General features: G+C 34.2%; 2 protein-coding genes across 3 annotated transcripts; both read right to left on the minus strand.

The window, feature by feature from the left end:
* Positions 1–3753: 3753 nt before the first annotated feature.
* Positions 3754–7188, minus strand: LOC127808211 (uncharacterized). 2 transcript variants are annotated; one of them, XR_008024888.1, is made up of 5 exons: positions 7005–7144; positions 5478–5570; positions 5324–5388; positions 4125–4432; positions 3754–4034 (listed from the first exon to the last, which is right to left on the minus strand). XR_008024888.1 is itself a non-coding variant. In XM_052346638.1 (5 exons), the coding sequence occupies exons 1-4, from the start codon at positions 7164–7166 to the stop codon at positions 4228–4230; spliced, it is 510 nt and encodes a 169-aa protein (XP_052202598.1). In that variant the 5' UTR covers positions 7167–7188; the 3' UTR covers positions 3754–4034; positions 4125–4227. The 2 variants fall into 2 exon arrangements, 1 of the variants encoding a protein (XP_052202598.1); XM_052346638.1 differs by having other exon boundaries at positions 5478–5555; positions 7005–7188.
* Positions 7189–17918: 10730 nt separating this feature from the next.
* On the minus strand, positions 17919–18585 carry LOC127807322 (probable calcium-binding protein CML29). The gene has a single exon (XM_052345040.1). The coding sequence runs from the start codon at positions 18522–18524 to the stop codon at positions 18045–18047; it is 480 nt and encodes a 159-aa protein (XP_052201000.1). The 5' UTR covers positions 18525–18585; the 3' UTR covers positions 17919–18044.
* Positions 18586–19642: the final 1057 nt, after the last annotated feature.

A 19642-nucleotide genomic window follows, 5' to 3' on the forward strand; every position in this document is an offset into this window, starting at 1 on the left:
TCTTCATCTGGTCTTCTCATTCATGAACGCTTACTGACCGCGCACATCCCGACCACCCCTAGCCTCCGTCGTAGCCATTGTGTCCGCATCTGGCCAACTCAATCAGCCTCACGATTGCCATCGCTGACGCCTCCGCAGCCTCAGTCGCGACCTCCTGCGTGCATAGCACCCTCGCTGCAACCGACCATCACCAATCACTTCCTCTTTCAACTGCCATGCGATTTTCGGCCATCGCCGCCTCCTGATCTCCCTCGTGCAGCCATTAGCCTTCGCATGGCTTCCCTTGACCGCTACCACGACCATCGTCGCCTCCGCCGGCCATTAACGACGTTGCCCGCTGCTTTCGGATCTGAAGCCAAATCTGGGCCGACCTGACTCAGGTTTGACCCATACCTAATTTGACCCATCTAATTAGATCTGACCCATATCTGATTTGCTTAGATTTAGTCAGTATCAGATTTATCATGCCAAGAATCCGGTCTCGATGTGGGGCCTGCATAGTCTTAAATAGAGGATGCAATCCACAATGCATCTTTGCTCCTTACTTTAGTCATGCGCAATGTGCTATTTATTTTGCTGCCATCCATTATGCTTTTGGTGCCAGAAATGTTTCAAATCTTCTGGCCCAGCTTCCGTTAGGTGACCGATTTGGGGCTTCCGATACATTCTTCTTTGAAGCTCAAGCCCGGCTTCAAGACCCTGTCTATGGTTGTGTATCCCACATTCTTTTCCTTCAACAACAGGTTAGTGATCTGCAAGCTTATCGAGCTCTATTGCAGGATTCACTATTCGCACACTATTCTTCACATCCCCAACCTGATCCTCAACTTTATCCAAACCCAAATTGGAGTTCCAATCTTCCCATCATTCTAGAGGATGTCTCTCAACCTAGTTTTCCAGGGCCTACTCTTCTACCTCACCCCGACGAAACTAACAGTAGCCAGTGCCCATTCCCAGACGACATCGATAAGCTAGGACTCGTCGTGTTTGACAACCATCGTCATCATTGAGCATCGACAACATTATCAGTTCTTTTTTTTTTAGAAAATGTATGGCTTGATCTCTTGTAACTGTATTTGAATATACAGAATGAATGTTATGTTTTGGGTATTTTAACGTTTCATTCCCTTGTCTTATCCTCGATTGTATATTGATCATAAAATATCTCAGCCTCTTGTAGCTGTTTAATAATTCATCAAGTCGAGGTAAAAGATACCGAATCTTAATTGTCATCTTATTCGAAGCTTGAAAATTTACATTCTAAGTTAGGTTACACAAACTTCCGAACTGCCGCGCCACGCTAGCGACACTACCATGACACTAAAATCCTTATGAAAATCAGGCTTAGTCTAGACATAACCTTCAGTTCGCTCCAGGTCTTTGGCTTTTAAATGTATCCATAGCAGACTGGTTACCCCACATAGAGGGTCGCAGTCCCTCAACATGAGCAAACCTGGTGGCCACCTTCCATCTGCATTTAGTGGTCCCTAACATAAAACCCGTCACTGGTAGGCATCACCTGTAGTATTATTCCATGCTAGAGCCATTCCTCGTTCCTTGGGTTCCACTCTCTATGGACATCTTGAGGCACTACATGGTCTCAACATTCGGCGAACCATTTCTTCACCGCTTCACTGCTATAAAGGACTTAACCCCTCATTTTCTAGCATAATCAAATTACCTTTTGAACGCTATCTTAGCTTAACCTCATCTAAACCACTAAACATATCCTTAACTCTACTCGTCATTCCTATGTGTACAGAGACTCCTCTCATCCCAACTTTTTCTTTTATAACCTACTAGTAATCCCCCGTCCAGTACCCCCAGCCTGTGGCTAGTACACGGTCCCTAGTCCAGTACCCCTAGCCTTTGGCTAGTACACGATCACCAGTCCAGTACCCCCAGCTTATGGCTAGTACACGGTCCCAACACACGGCCTGGGTCGCTCTGATACCAAAATTGTAAGGGCCCACTCTGGAATAATCCCGCTAGCATAGGATATTCGAAAGGAGGTCATCACAGTGATGATATAGGACAAGACCATATTAAACAACCCAATCATTTTATTACTAGCAGCGGAATATAATTAGAGTTCCCTTACATTTTCAACACTTCATAAGTCTAGGCATGAAGGCCATACAAATAATTAAAAGTCTCTAAAGAGTTAACAAAATAAAAATCATCTCATTACAAGCCTCAACGAAATACCACTAAGAATCTTTAATCTAGGACGCGTCTCCTTACACCGCTATCCTTGAGCCTTAGTCCCATTGGACTCGCCCCCAATAATAGTCTTTCCTTTACTTGGAATGACAAAGAAGATCGAGTGAGCCACAAGGCTCAGCAAGTTCGAGAACAATGAGCGGTAAATAGAATCCAAGAATATGGTGACACCAAAAAGAGTAATCAAGGACTCAACAGTTATATAAGACCCATAATTTATGACTTTATCAATTTCAAGTTAAATGTAACATACCACCATGTATAACTATGCAAGTGCGCAATCTTTATTAGTGACAATATCACAATTCCCATGGGCTCGTAAGCTATCATGCCTGCTTAAATGTACCATGTTAAAATATACACAAATAATAGTGAGCACTACCTGCCGAGCTATGGCCACCTCGGGCCAGGCGCTCTTAGGGTACCCTTTTTTACCGTGCAAAATATCAAGTACGCTAACTTATAAATAAATGATGCATCATAATGAGATTATGCTACTTATACACATCATATTAGGTTCCCAATAGTACTGTCATGCTCACAACATATATATATATATATATATATACCCACATGATTTAAGTTCATAAGAGGATGATATGTAACGTCCCGGTATTTTGGAAGAATAATAATAAGAAAATTATTCTGGGGCTTAAGATGATTTATGTATTATTATTGGAGGATTTATGGAAATTTATTTAGTTTAAAATGGAAGGTTGGCATTTATATTGTATGTAATTAATTTTTTTTGTGTGTAATTATTCTTCAAAGGGGTGATGATAGCCCAAGTTGTTGAAGTGGGATAGAGTGTAATGAATGGATGTGGGATATAGTCTTGGTGGGTTTGATTGTTGGGAATCACATTTTAATTAAGGTAGTTCAAGGAAAAGGGTTAAAATTAAATTGGGCATTCAATATAATAAAGTAGCAGCGCACTACTTCAATCTTCAGTTCTTTTCTCCTGTTTTGTCGCTTCTGTTCTCCTCCCCCTCTTCTCCAATTGATTCCCCATATAATATTACTAGCGTATACCCATGCCTAAAGGCACGGTGTAAATAATATTAAGATTAAAAGGTGAGAAACTCATTCCCCATCCGAATGTTACACAAAGGGTGAGAAACCCATGTAAGTGACATCCGAATGTGTGACCTCTCTATTTGAATGCATCATGCCACCTTCGAATGTGACCAAGCATCCAACACATCCGAATGGCTCAAACCTCATTCAGATGCCTTAGGTTAAACATTACCATTTTCTTCCTTATACACTCGATTACACCCACGCCACTTACACATAACACCCAAGCAACTTACCTAACATCAACATTCCAATCTATTAAATCCCACGACATTACATTATAATCAGATTACCGTTAAGGAATGCAAAATCATTCCCGAGTCTCAACATTGAGTCACTAAACAAATTTACTATTTTTTTTTCAAATGTCACAAATTAATCAAATATTCGCATATAAACAAATATATAATCAAATATATAAATTAATCAAATATTTGCATACAAACAAATACATAAATTAATCAAAATATAATTAAAACTCAATACTTCAATATATACAAAATTTATATAAAATATACTTCAATATATACAAAATTTATATAAAATACATAAATAAAAATTACAAACTCAGATTGAAGAGGCAGTCGTTGGATGTTGGAGCGAGCCGCTGTTGGTAGCCGAAGTTGGTTCAGCCGCTCGCCTCCCCTTCCAACGTTGATTCGCTAATTAATGTCATGTCTTCTTTTTTGTGAGTGTTCTAAGAATAGACTGAGCCTTGCAAGACCTTTTGATGACTGTGAAATTAAAGAACATTGAATCCAATTAAACACAGCCCAAAATTCTTTTTGAATAAAATATTGAGAAGAAAAAGTTCACACACCGACCTCAATGTACGATGCAGCAACCTCTGAGTGCTTCTCATTTGTCTTAGCAATGAATATGTCCGAAAATACAGACCACCACTCGAACAGAAAGCCACCAGGAGCATCAATAGTTGAAATATCCATGTTCCAGTATTTCAAAAGAATTGTAAATGAAAAAACTGAATTCACAACTCAGATAGGCTTTATCCTTACATTCTATTTTTTGCTTACCAACTGGGTTAGAGGATACTTTTACTTTAGCTAGAAAAGCCTGTGCAGTAGCTTTTAGATCCCTTTTCACTAAGTAATCATGGATATACACATCTAGCCTGTAGTCCAATAAGAACATGTTGCACCAAATATCAGGGGAAAAAGTGAAACTTCGCATAAACAGAGACTGACATTTGCATGCATAAAACCCAACAATAATGATAAAAATGCCCAAGGAAATAGACAACATTCTGCAAGAATAATCAATAAATTTAACAGTGAAAACTGGTGTTCAAGAAATTCAAACTGACTTAAATTTCTATGACGCTGCAACATAAAGAGACTAAAAAATATTAAGAACCAGCATCCACAATCCTAACTATTTAGCAAAATAAGTTTAGCAAATCAGCCATGAAAAAGCTGATTTGCACAAATTCAGACCAGGAAAACATGGAATAATTAAGTTATCAAATAACATTTAGTCAACATTATATAGTGTATCATTTTGTTTTAAACCATTACATATACTGTATCACTAGCATACAAATAAATATATAATCAAATACACAAATTAATTAAATATTTGCATACAAACTCATTATGCATTACGTTGAAAAGGTATTGAACGTAACTATTAGATAATTGGGTACGTAAAATGTGAATATTAGCCTGTAATGTTTTTTACACGTTAATATTCTTTCTGTTATATTAAATTTTATTTTTGTCCTTTTCTTCTTTCCTTCAAAAGTTCTTATATGTACAAACGCATTAACATGTTGTATAAATGCTTCAAGAAAACGTTTCACATCCAATAAAAAGAATTAAATAAATATTTAAAAAAAAACTTTTAAAAAATACATATAAAAAAGAGTATACGACACTATGCAATCTATATAATCTCGAAAAGAAATCTATATAATCTCGAAAAGAAATCTATATAATCTATATAAAAAATGAAATTTATATAATCTTCAAAAAAGAAAATTTTAAAAATTGTTGAGAAACCATACCACATGATGTGCATTTTTCTTTCCTTTACTAGAAGGGATGGCCTTTGATATTGCTTTGTCTTCGTCTATAAAAAATAAGTATAATATATTAAGAAATTATTTTTAAAATGATCAGAAAATGCATATTCAATATTTAAGTAACTTTTAGGCTTACCTCACAAATGCGAATAGTATTAAGGTCACGCTCATCGCGGATAGCAACATTGACATTTCTTTCTTGAAGAAATCGAACCTATACATACAAACACTTTAGAGTGATAAATCAAACTTTATACACATAAATAAGAAAATTAGTAAACGGAATTAATATTACGGTTCAGTGTAAGTCTCCATCCACCTATAAAGTATAAGGAAAAAAATATTTTATTAGAAGAAAATTAGATATGATAAGTTTAAAAAAAACAAAAGACCTTATATTATAAGAGAGGTACTTAAATTTATATGAAGAAAAAAAAAATTTATTTGACCAAAAATAGTGATATTGTCCATAACTGTTGTACTTCAATCTAAAAATACCAAAAAGCAAAAAAATTAGTAATTTTAAAAGTTAACACAGATTTCAATGGCAATGAAATGTTATTTTCAAATCAACTGCTACCAAATCCGATAATAAATAATTGTCATGTATAGAAAATACTTAACGGGTTACAATCAAGAGAAAAAATAAAAATATAAACATCTAAAAAAAAGAGAAAGGCTAACTGAATGTTTAAAATAGATATATTTTAACAATCAAAGTAGAATAATTGAATTAAATTTCCTAACTGACTTCAATTTTATAGGCATGAAGTTCACTTGAAAAGTCCAAACATAAATTTATGCCAAAAAAAAAATTCAACAGATATACATTCACCAAAATATTGTACTCCCTTTACCAGGTAGAAAAAAAAAAAAAACCTAAACTTTCTTATCATATTAAATGTTAAACTGCTAAGTTTCTTAAATTATACTTTTAATTAGGAATTCCAGATATTCAAAAAAAATTAAAATTTGTGAAAGTTTAGCACATAAATCTATTTATCACATAGCAAATAGTTATTGAAAAATACATCAACAATAAACAACTAACCCGTGTGTGTGTGATTCAAAAAATAGTTATTTTAATTTTGCATCCAAGTGGATCACACACACACATATAGAAATCTAACCCATTTGCCTTCCTGCAGACACACACATATAGATACATCTATACACACACACACATTTCACTCACTCTCTCTCTCTCTCTCTCAAACAACTACGAGCACAAACCCACCCATCCTTCCCGCTCATTCACGCTAACTCTCCCCTGCGCCATCACTTATCCATCTCTCTCACCCGCACAAACCCACCCTCTCCCCCATCTTTGTTTCTCTCATCTCTCGGGCAAACCCACCCATCCACCATCCCCTCTCCCTCTCCCCTGCGTCTCCACCCTCATCTCTCTCGCTCTCGCCTGTCGCCCCGCCGACTTCCTCCCCCCTACCGCGACCAGCAACTTCCCTCCCCACCCCCCGATTTTGCCCACCCACACCCTTAAGCAGTCCATGCCTCTCATCATATACAATAAAAAATTGTGTGAACATACCAGAAAAATATAACTAACTGGAAAAATTGTGTGTATACAACTAACCCAACACAGAGAGGAAGACGTAGAAACAGAGAGAGAGAAACAAAGAGAGAGAAAGGAGGAGAGACTTACTGTGAGGCGATGGCGATGACAAGCGGTAACGAGTGGGAGATGCAGGGGAGAGAGAGAGAAAGAGTGAGAGTGAAAAATAGGGAGGGGTAAGATTGTGAAAGAGACAGAAATCAGTGGGGGAGGGGGGGTGTTTGGTTTGTGCGGGCATATGTTCTCACCCATTGATTTTTTATCTAAAATTGATTTTTGCTTTCCATTTGACATCTATCAACATATTTTCAAAAAAAGTTGTGCCTTAATATATATATATATATTTATATAATATATGCTGCCCTACCTTTCCTCCAAGTTCACTTTAAATTCCACCTCCCTTTAATATTTTATTATATATATATATATATTGCATGCCCCAGCCTTTTAAGTTCAATTCCATGTTCACTTCTACTATAATAAAATAATATTATTATTATTATCGCCCCTATTACTCCACGTTCATGTCACTTTAGTGTAATATATAATACATATATATATATAAATCAAATATTATAATATATAATATAATATAACATTATATTAATTATAACCCGCATGGACTGCGCCATTTTAGGTGCCAGGAGAGGGCTGCTATGCGCGGCCAGCCGCGCCACGTGGTACACGCTGGCGGGCTGCGCTGTTGCTTCCAATTTTAAGCATTTTTTGCTAAAATCTGATGCAATTTTCTCGCCACTTTCAATGCAATAATAGCCTAATAAATTGGGATATGGATGCTTGATTTAAAGGGGGCAGATGTAGCTGAAAATTAGCCAAGTAATTGAGTATTTTGAGAGGATAATTATGTGGGTTATGGGTACAGAAAAATGTTTATTTGGACATAGAAATGAGCAAAGACTCGTATCCTCCTCTAAACTAAAATACATACCATTCACTGAAGAACGCTGGGTGAAATAAACCCCATTTGAGTACACAATGAGACTCATAGAAAATACAAAAATAACTCACTAAAATAACTTCAATCAAGAGTAGACCCAGATGTGCTATCAAAAAATAAATATAGTGATATATATATATATATATATATAATAATGAGAACAACAACCAAAAGACTTGTATAAGTGAAAGAATTATTGAGGAGCTTGCACTAAAATAAAAATATGGTGTAAGAAAAACTTTCCTTGATAAATGATTAAATTTGGAGAAGAGGAAACTTTCCAGATGCTGTAATCTACACCACTTGTAGCTATTACCATAGAAGAAGAAGAGAAAGTAGTAGAAGAAGTAAAGAAAGAAGAATAAGAAGAACAAGTTGTAGGTGAAAAATAAAAAGATGGAGAAATCATCTAGGTGCAGTCAAAAGAGAAGAAAAAGGAGAGAACAAGGGGACAAAAAAAAGCAAGGTAAAAAGAAAAGTAAGGAGAAATTTTGGGGGATGTCTGCCACTCCACCTCCCACAAATCCCTTTCCAATTTTACCCCTCCCAATTGCACACATGCACGATATTAGCCATGCCCCTTTATGAAATTTACTAACCCATTTTCTATTTCTTTATTTAATTATTCATCACACATAAATCTCTAAATTTTTTAATGGGTACAAGCCCACTTGTGAGTCCACCATCTAATTAATTTAGGTCCAACTCACTACTTCAACTCATAAAATTTTTAGCCTTTTCATTATAAGCCCAATGAATTTATTCTCATCCCTAGAAATTTATATCATTAGTATTTTATCATTTCAAAAAAAAAAAAAAATTCAAGAAATGTAAGTCATAAAATATTAAATGCTCTAGACCTACTAATGGGTCGTTACAGTTCTGGTCAGTTGAAGAGTCCGAAAAAGATTTGGAAAATGAGAGGTCATCAAGGGGTGTTTATACCCTTTGGTCGATGATTGGGACACATGGCATGCGAGTGTGGGAGATGCGTGACTCCTCAGATTATTGGCCATGGAATTGTCCTGGTCACACGTGGCTATACTAGGGTTAAACTTGGAAGGACATCAATGAGAAACTCCTTCTCCTCCTGAGGCAATGGTCCACCGGATGATAGAAACCTAAAGAACAACATGCGATGTTGTGTGGAACGTGGGGTAAGCAGTGTAGGAGACGAATCTCCTTGAATACTTGCCTGAGAGGACTGCTTAACCGAGTGATGCATGCGGAACAAGCCTTCGAAGGATTGGCCTCAAAGACCTCTTTCAAGAGAAAGCCTTCTCTTGAGATTGATTGTCCTTCTCATGAGGACTTTCTTTGAGAACTTCTTTTGGGGAATTGCCTTAGAGGGTAGGTAATATCAAAGGGTTCTTTGATGTATATAACATCGAACACAAACACACAAATATTTATAGAGGTTTAGCTTAAAGAGCTTATGTGTACTTTTTTTGTTACCTAGTTAAATACCCAAGAGGGGGTGAATTGGGTATTTTCAAAATAAAAATAAAATTAGCTTTTGCTCTTTGTTAATAAAAATTTCAATGTGATATTTTAGCTTGAGATTGCAATAAATATGAAGATAAATGAAGAAGCATGCAATCACAAGACACAAGCTAACAGAGATATAATTGAGCAAAGATTATTTGAGCAATAAGAGAAAAATCATTTGCACAAAAGTAATTTTGAAAAAGTTAGGGACATCCTGAAGTCAAGATTAGCCTATGTTTTTTGGAGACAAGGGATATGTAAAAGTTAGAGAAAATCAACAACCTGTAAGATAGTTCAATAAAGTACATTTTTCTTCCAAAGAAAATTCTACCTTTATGCATGTGTAAATCAGGCTAACAGAGATATACGGGGATCACTTAAGGCATTAAGAGGTACTCTTTGGTGTGCAACCATAAATAGGTATAGAAAAATAGGGATACTGCTACATCCGTTGGACTTTGGTCGACTGAAGCAACATCTTCGGTTGACCGTAGATGTCCAGTAAGTTTTATTTTCCATCGTTGGGAAACTTTGGTCGACCTAAGTCGTTCAATGCTTATGGATGTGTGTTCGAATGACGTATCGATCAGTCGACTGAATAAGATGAAGTCCAATCTTTCTGACTGAATTCGATCGATTGAAGGTTTATCTTCGGTCGACCGAAATTACACACGATCAATCACGAGTTTTCTGGCATGTTTTGGTTGATTAGCACATAGCTTCGGTCGACCGAAATTACTCAAACACGAGAAAGATGTGTAACTCTTTTTGAGAGCGAATTTTATAGGCATCTAAATTATTTTTATAATTTATGGGGAAATAAATTTTGTAAGTATCAAAATCAATTTATTTTAACACCCTCGAGCATAACACCTTTTTCAAAATAAAGTTTGAAGGTTTCAATAAGAAAAAACGACCATTACCCTAACTTTTGTTTAAGAGTTAGAACCATGATATAATCCTTAGCTTTTGTTCAAGAGTTAAAATTGCAATATAATTTTCTTGATAACAAAACCACTCTTGTACATCTCTCATAAAAAAATGTGAGATCTTCTCACACATAGGTGTCTTAAATACAACAATAATAAATAACTTATAATCCTTTAAAAATCAAAGATAACAGACTGAAAGAACAATGATACAACTTAAATGAATGTTTGAATATCTTTTCTTTGAATGGCCAAATCTATGAGTTGCTAAATCTCTCTTGAATGCTGTATCTTTCATTTCTATGCCTCTTTCTTGATTTCCTATAATCATCTCTAGCTTCCTTTCCCTTCAAGCAATTTTTTTAAAAAATTCCTTTTAAGTTAAAATTTTGTTTTTGAAGACTTTCTTTTTCATCATTCAAAGTTTTCTTTTCACTATTTCAAATATCTTTTTACTTTTTCAATAAAGTTATCTCTTCTTCAAGAGATTTGATTTTCTTTTTGAATAAGTTATTTTTCAAACTTACTTTTTCAAAATCCTCAACTAGTTCATTAAATGCATCATAAAGTTCATTCAAAGTAAATTTTGAACTAGAGACATTTGAGCTCCATGCACAAAGAGGTTTCTTCTTGCCTTTCTTTGAGTTATTCTTTAAAAGAGGACATTCCATCCTTATGTGACCTTTTTTTTCACTCAAAACATTGAATTTCATTAATAATATTATCTTCTTTATGATCCTTTTCAATTGAAATTCTTTCTTTGATTGAATTTTCTAGTTAACAAAGCAATATCTTCATTATCACTATCAATACTCTTATCTCTTTCTTTATCAACTTTGAAAGCAAGATTTTTCATGTTCTTTGATTCTTCTCCTACATCCCTTTTTAATATAATTTAATGAGTTATTAAAGAACCAAGCAAATTATTAAAAGACAAAGTATCTAAATCCTTAGTTTCGATTATGGTGGTTACCTTAGGATCCCAAGCCCTTGGTAAGCTTCTTGGGATTTTTCTCACCTTTTCATCGTTTGAGTAGATTTTTCCCAATATTCCAACCCGATGGCAATGTCGTTGAATTGTGTGAGCATATCTTTAATTGTCTCTTCATCCTTCATGGAGAACAATTCATAATCATGAGTTAGCAAGTTTATTTTTGTTTCTTTTACCTGTTTTGTTCATTTGTGTGTAACCTCTACCTTGTCCCATATTTCTTTGACTGTTTTGCAAGTTGACACACGATTAAATTATTCAAGACTTAGTGCACAAAACAATGTGTTCATGGCTTTGGCGTTGATCTCCACTACTCTTCTCTACTCATCAATCCATTCCTTTATTCTCTCCATAACCAACAGAATTACCCCATCCATTATGGTCTACAAAATGTTAATGTCCTATATAAGAAAGTAAGAAATTATCTTTTTCCAATACTCGTAGTTTGTTCCATTAAAGAAAGGGGGGCTGGATGTGCTTTGGCCTTCATCTTGCTATGATCCGAAAAGATTTTCCATTTGAGGATCTTCTTTAGGTGATTAAACCTGAAAAACAGGGAAACCTACTCTAATACCAATTATTATATTGACATGCTTATGTCAACATACACCCAAGGGGAGGTAAATTGAATATTTTAAAAATAAATTGAGTTTTACAAATTTTTTGTTTGAAAATTGGTTTTAGTGATACGAAATAGTGAGTATAGATCAACATTTCCAAAGCTTGAAAAATTGAAAGCAAAGAATGAAGTAAACACAAAGATTTATTATGGTTCGGTAACCCACCTACATGCATACCCCCAACAACCCATTGGAGATTTTTCAAATCCACTAAAACCTCATACTTGAAATCAAGTAGGCCTTCTAGCAACTGGTTAGGAAATTACAATCTTCTATTTGCACCAAGTAGGCCCCTTAGCAAAACTGCTAGGAAATACAACAAATATTACAATTGAGAAGATTTGAGAGTTGAATCTCTCAACTACAATGTCTCTTTAAAATATACAACGAGACTTGAATAAAGTATAACAAATGAATTACAGCCTTGGTTGAGAGAAAGATTGAAAGATTGAGCACTTGAATGAAGGATGAGAACACTTGAAACTCTTAATCACTTGGTAACCTTCTTCAGTGAATCATTGGACTGGTATTTATAGCTTTCTCTCGTTCTTTGAATTAATTAGTCATTTCAAGAGCTATTGGGAGCATTTAATGCCTGCAAAAACTAGTTGTTTTAACACGTTAGATAAAGAAACTATTGACAGTCTTTAAAACTGGTAAACTATTTCATTGAGAATTTTGAAAACATCACACATCATAGGGCAACCTTTTAACATCTTTAGAAAGATAGTGGATTTCTTTAAAAAATCAATCGACAGATTTATCAACCAATAGATAGTTCCATGAAATAATCAATCATTTTAAGAAACAAGTCAACAATATTGAGAAACTTTTCACATGTTACAATGACGATTGACATTTTTTAAACTCACACAAAAATTACGTAGAGTGTGAAAATGCCTCGTCAACAATTCATAAGAACAGTCGGCTATTTTTGCTTAAAGGCCAAAATCGGTCCATAGTTTCATCAAATAGATCAACAGTTTTGACTTTATTCAATAGCTCATTTTCAAAGCACAAAACAATCGACAATTTCTCTAACATGATCGACAATTTTGCCTTTGTGATTTAAAAGAGTGTTTATGTTTTTGAAAGAATTTTGAATTTTGACACTCTTCTTTACACATCGTTTGATTTCAAAATAAATCTTCTTCCAAGTTGAAAATTTATGTCGCAAAGGATTTTTTCATATATTAAGAATAAATATATCATTTGGCATTATTTGGATTTTTCATTTCCAATGTCCAAAGATGTGATATATATTTTATTTTTGAATTTCAAAAATATAAAGTTTTTCATCATCAAAAGTAAAACAAGTTCAAGAATAGGTTGGCAAATGCCTAAGCTGGATAAAAGTAGTTATGGAATGACTACGATTGTTGCTGTGACTATGGGTTTGTGGAAATGAAGCCTAAACTTCATGGTAGTTCTGTCATATGACTTTGACATCATTTTTAACATCAAATTTCTAAGACAAGCAAATAGAGGTGGATAAAATTTCAGTTTAATTGAAATAACTTAATTAAACTTACCAAAATTGTCGATACAGTTCAATTTTTGATAAAATTTAGTTTAGTTTGGTTTTAATTTTTGGGAATTTCAGCTAGTTTGGTTCAGTTCGATTTTTGTGTTGGAAGTAATCGAAATAATCAATTTGACCAGATTTACAAAATGACGTCATTTTTGGCCCGAGTGTGCATACTGAAGATGAAAAGAAGATGCATTCGATCTTCCTTCAGCCTTTTTCCTTCCCATTTGCCTTCGACCTTCAATTGGAGACCGTCATCCTTGTCTCCCATCGAGCTGAACGGAGAACTGACTCAACCAAGTCCTTTTCACCTTCGTCCTTCCCTTTCACGGCTTTGCCTTTGGCTTTTTACCATCATCCCCATTTCTTGTCAACCTGAACAATGAACCAACTCAACAGAGTCCCTTTCACCTTCAACCTTCCTTATGTTCCACCTTTTCCTTTGCCTTCAGCCTTCAACCATCATCCCCATCTCCCGTCGACCCAAATGGAGAACCACTTGATACAAAACAACCAGCGACTAGGATCGACCAACCTTTCCCTTTCTCCAACCAGCGATCAACAATCAACCCACCTTTCCCCATCCTCTTTGTTTTGACCAACAACCCATAAAGGTGAGTTTCAATTAGGATCTTTTGGTTTTTTTGTGTTTTTTGGTTTTATCGATTTCTTCAATTTTTTGGTTTGTTTAGATTTTTGGTTTTATTGGTTTTTTTCATTTTTTTCTATTTGTTCAATATTTAGGCTTGTTCAATTTTTTTTTTTTTTTTGTGAGTTTTTGTCTGGTTTATTCTATTGGTTCAATTTGTACGATTTTTGATTAGTTTTAAGTTTGTTTGATTTCTTGGTTTTTTCAATTGATTTGATTTGATTTTTTAAAGCACTTCGATTTTTGCGGTTATTAGATTTCAATCGATTCCGTAACTAAATTGGTCATTTGCCTACAAGCAAAGGTCTTCTTCAAGTTGATTATGTCCTTCTCCATGAGAGAAAGTCACTTCTCCTGGGAAATCTCCCACGTTGCCTCTCTTTTAAGTGATGTAGATCACGTTCATTATGGAGGGAAGGGGTTTATTGCTATTTCTCATTTTGCTCTAATTGACATTCCTCTTGTAGAGGCTGCTCTTGTAGGTGGCAATACTCATTTCTTAACTTTTACCCTATCAATGGATGAATACAATTAATAGTTTAATGAGGAGTTTCACCTAGGTCTCCAACCATGAAAGTCCGTTCAAAGGTGGAGAGGCAGATTCTTAGGGTTCTAGATCGAATTACCTTGTTAACCTTGATTGCAAGATGGTTGGGCTATGATAGTAAGCGATGGAGATGATCGGGAGGCTCATAAAAGACTTGCATCCATATGATCGCTGGAGAGAGGAAATCTTATTAAATTTGAAAATTCAAAGTGAGCAGAGGTCTTGTCTTTTTCACTCTTAAATCTTCAACTTTATAAGAAATGTTAATTAGTATAAATATTTAAAAAAAATCACATTTTAAAATTAGTTAAAATATTCTCTTTTTTAGCCTATGAGAAAACTTCAACTGTGCAGACAATTAAATCAAATATGTTAAAAAAAATCATCAGATAGTTAATGTTTAGGTCTACAGAGAGTTAATATAATAGTCCAAAAAACAATTAAAACTATTCAACAAAAAAGGACCTAAAATAGTTTAGTAACACAGTTGATAGTCAATATGTATTTGAGTAAAAGGTGTAGTGATTCAGAAAGAATCATAGGTTTTTCTCCATAACCATTTTGAGAAATTTTAATTTGACTTTAAATTTTCATATCAAAGTGTGAAAGGAGACTGCACAAAATATATATAAGACAAATGTTGATAAGAGAGTGAAATATGACTAAGTTTTAATCACATTGTTAGGCCTAAAACATTTAAAAAATATTTTTTTAAAAAAATTATTCGTAAGAATTGGTAGACTTTGATTGATTATGTTGAAGATATTGGAGTTAAGTTTAAGAGAGGGTGAATTAAGCTTAATAAAATATTACAAATTTAAAGTATACAATAAAAAAGAATGAGAATAAAGACAACAAACAAAGATGACACCAATATTTATAGTAGTTTGACAACTTGTCTATCTCCATTGTCTTGACTTTTTGCCAAAATTTTTGTAAATTCATGAGTGCTTTTCGAAGAACCAAGCATTATTCTCTACACCTTGTGCCTTTTTGCCAAAATTTTTGCAAATTCATGAGTGCTTTTTAAAGAACCAAGCATTATTCTCTACACCTTGTGCCTTTTTACTGGCTCAAACACAAACCTAGCTTGTGCTTTTTCAAAGACCCAAGCACCAGCCTGACAAATGCTTTTCTTTATAGTAGTTTGACAACTTGTCCATCTCCATTGTCTTGACTTTTTGCCAAAAAAATTAAAAATTTATTATATGAGTGCTTTTTGAAGAATCAATCATTATTCTCTACACCTTGTGCCTTTTTACCGGCTCCAACACAAACCTACCTCAAGGTGTTTTACAATAGGTACACTAGTAGGATTGTCAAATTTGCAACAAAGCTATGTTTTCTGGGTAGTAAATGTTGTAGAAAAATTGTAGAAGAATGAATGAACATGAAGCTCTTGTTCTTTCAGATTGTTTGGCTCAATCTCTCGTTTTTTTTTCTTCTCTTTTTCATGTGCTTATGTAGACCCAATGGTCACGAGAACAACTACACTTGTGACTGTTACAGAGACTAATAATTGTTATGGTTATACTAGCTCTGATAACCTTAATTTGTTCTTTGAGCTGAAACAAGCAAGCTGAAGTCTGCAAAAGTTAATATGCAACAATAAAAGAAAGTTAGATACACATTAGGAAATGTATCATATTGAAATAATTCCATTCTAATGATTAGAAATTTAAATTTTTGGATGTGGGATGTTAGATATATACTCGAGTATCCTAAGTATGATAGTTGAGTATTATGCTAAGCATTATTCTAGATTTTAGGTGTAACCTTCAAGTACTCGAGTATTGTGACTCAATGCTCATCTATTTATTGTTGTTGCTTAAAATTGTCTCTATGCGACAATGTAATATTTGAGAATTATTTTCTTGTACTTGAGTATTTTTTGTTGTTGCTTAAAACTCTTTTTATGCTACAGTGCCATATTTGAGTATTATTTTCTTATACTCAAGTATTTTTTTTATTATTGCTTAAAACCCTCTTCGTGCTACAGTGCAATATTTGAGTATTATTTTCTTGTACTTGAGTATTTTAGATTGTATAAAAAATGCTCTCAGTTTTTCAAGAAAATACTTGGGTATTAATTTATTATACTCGAGTATTTGACTCTAGAAATCTCAAACTTGATTTTTTTCATTTCATACTCAATTATTTTTCATCTAAACCTAAAGATACTCATGCTTTCATAATTTATTTTGTTAAGTATTAAAATCATTGAGACTCATGCAAAGGATTCAACAGACCAAACTTAGTTTAAAAATAGGCATGATACATATGGGATGTTTTGGTTGACCAAAGAGGTGATTTTGGTACACAAAAAGTGTTAAAATGATGTAAACACACTTTCACTATCTTTGATCTACAAAACTCATTCTTTTGAAGAAAAACTTTCGCTATCTTTGATCGATTGAACTTTAGTTGATCAAACTGCAATCAATTTTAATAAAATTTAATATTGACTTCTAAAGCTTTTGAGAATATTTTTGATGAAAAAAATAAGATTATTTTAATCATTTAGATTTACTAAATCACCACAAGAAAGACTTAAAATATTTGTGTCCTTTTGAGATAGGATTAGAGCATTTAAAAATATTTTCTAAAATATAATTTGTTTAACAAAGATTATTTTGTTATCATAAAAAATCACCCTTACGGTTAACAATCTATTTTAACAATAGAATGGTAATATTATATATTTGGTACAAATCAAAAGCCTAGACCTAATAATAAAAAAAAATAAACATTCAATATATAATTAAAAATACAATAAAAAGTGATTTTTTCTGGTAATTTACCTTTGTTTCTATCTATCCCTCCATTAACTTACCAATATGGAGAAAACGGATTTTTTTATTTGATATTTTAACAATTTATAAATGTCAAGTATGTTTCTTATTTTGTAGAAAATAATTGTGAATTATATTTAAATTCAAATATATATAACTAATTTAACCTAATTTAACTATTTTTTTTGGGTCACCGCCCGAGGGTTTCTCAGTTCTCAGTGCATTTATTTCATTGTGAGATCTTATAATCTAATGAAAGCCCAAAAAAAAAAAAAAAAATCCTACTAATTCAACCCCAATCGCTTCACTTGCTGTCCTACGCTTTCTAAGTGAACAAGAAAATATTTCCTTTCATTTTTTGTATTCAACCCAATAAAAACGAAAATATGTGCCTGCTTCCTTTTCCTTTCTCTGATTTTCCCCTTTATGACTTGTAATTCTGGTCACGCTGGGATCTCTTAGCTCATGCATGTATTGAAGAGAATCACAAGATCCCTCTAAATAGCTTATTAATCTATCATATATATATATATATATATATAGTGCAGATCCTCCATGAGAACAGTGGAGATTATTTCTACTTGCATGTGTTACATTAACGTATGTCGTAGGCATCCATCCATCCAAGCTAGGTAACATTTCTAATGTGAAGTAGAGAACTGACTATAATTTTCAAATCCTCAGCCGTAATAGGTCCATCCATGGAAGCAACAATCTCCCGGCAATTCTCAAGAGGAAACTCCACTCCCATATCTATCAGAGCAACCTGCAGGTCCTCTCCAGTCACCACCTCGTCCATATCGAAAGCTTCACAAGCGGTTCCCAGGTGAGCCGCCAGGCTGCCGATCTCCAACTCCGTGGTGTTCATCTCCAAGAACTCCTCGACGCTCAGCAGCCCGTCTCCATTTGTGTCTCCTTGCTGCATCATTCTGTCCACGTCTTGAGCGCTGGGGTTGTAGCCGAGCGAGCCCATGAGCGCGCCGAGTTCTGCAGAGTTGATGTGGGCATCATTGTCGCCATCAAAAGCCCTGAAGGCCTCCAGCAGCCGCAGGATGTGGCTCAGGGTCTCCATTTCTGCAGAGAGCTGCTGAGAGCCTTGTCTGGCCATGGAAAGAAATCAAGTTAGTTTCAATTAACTTGGATTCTCTGAGATGGGCTTCTTGTATAGAGATTGGATGATTAAATAGAGAGGATTGTGGATATAAAGTAAGGGGCAAGGAAAGGTGGATTCTTATGCTCATGGATTACAGTTCAATATTCTTATCCTCAATTATACGTTGGAGCCGGGGAGAATGTGCTGACTGTGATCGATGCTGTTATATATCTGCATCAAATTAATTTCACAGACATAAAATGAATAATTTTGTGTTATACATATATATATATCATATATCATGTATACCGGCTTGTGTCTGATCATACAAGTTACACTAAATATTTAAGAGAAAAATATAAACAAAATTTGACCTAGTATGGTTCCTCAACACTTGCATACGCCCACAATCTCAAAGTTTAGAGACAATCTACTAAATCATCAATATATCATTTTTTTTTTCAATTTTTTTGGCTTTGAATCATACAATTTTTGAATGGATTAAATTATAAATAATTATAATTCACATAGCTCAAATAGCTAGGTTACCTTCATGGCTATTGAATTGTTGTCCGCAACATTCCATACTGAGAAGGTCTATTTATTGGTAAGTATTTGCTACAATGCAACTAGGTTTCTCTATCTCTATTCTTATCCTTGTTTCTATCTAATGTTAGATTGAGCTTAATGAAAGATTTCACTTTTACTTATTTCTAAATCGGGTAAAATATAGAAAACAAATGCATACATGACCTATTAAAACCTCTAATGCACAAAGACGACTTGGAGATGTTTCAACATTCCCATTTCGAAAATGTTAAAAATTGCTAGAAATTTTTTTCGGACCATTTCTATAATTTCAGAAATGTTTTGGGGGCGTTTTACAATTAATGAAAACTATTAGAAACGCGTTTTTGATTGGAAATGTGTTTTCGGCGATCAGATCTGGTTAGTTTAGTCTTTAACTAGCATATATATATATATGTATTATTCTTAATTCTTCTCATTCTTTTCATTAACTCATGCCTTGCCTTTAGCCCTAATTTCGTCTAAACTTTGTCACTGTTCTCACTCTCAGGCCTTATGTTATCGGTTGTCGTCGTTAGTTTTCAGCAATTGCTTGGTGTTCCATG

The sequence above is a fragment of the Diospyros lotus genome, chromosome 8 (genome assembly GCF_014633365.1).
Source record: "Diospyros lotus cultivar Yz01 chromosome 8, ASM1463336v1, whole genome shotgun sequence".
NCBI lineage: Eukaryota > Viridiplantae > Streptophyta > Magnoliopsida > Ericales > Ebenaceae > Diospyros > Diospyros lotus.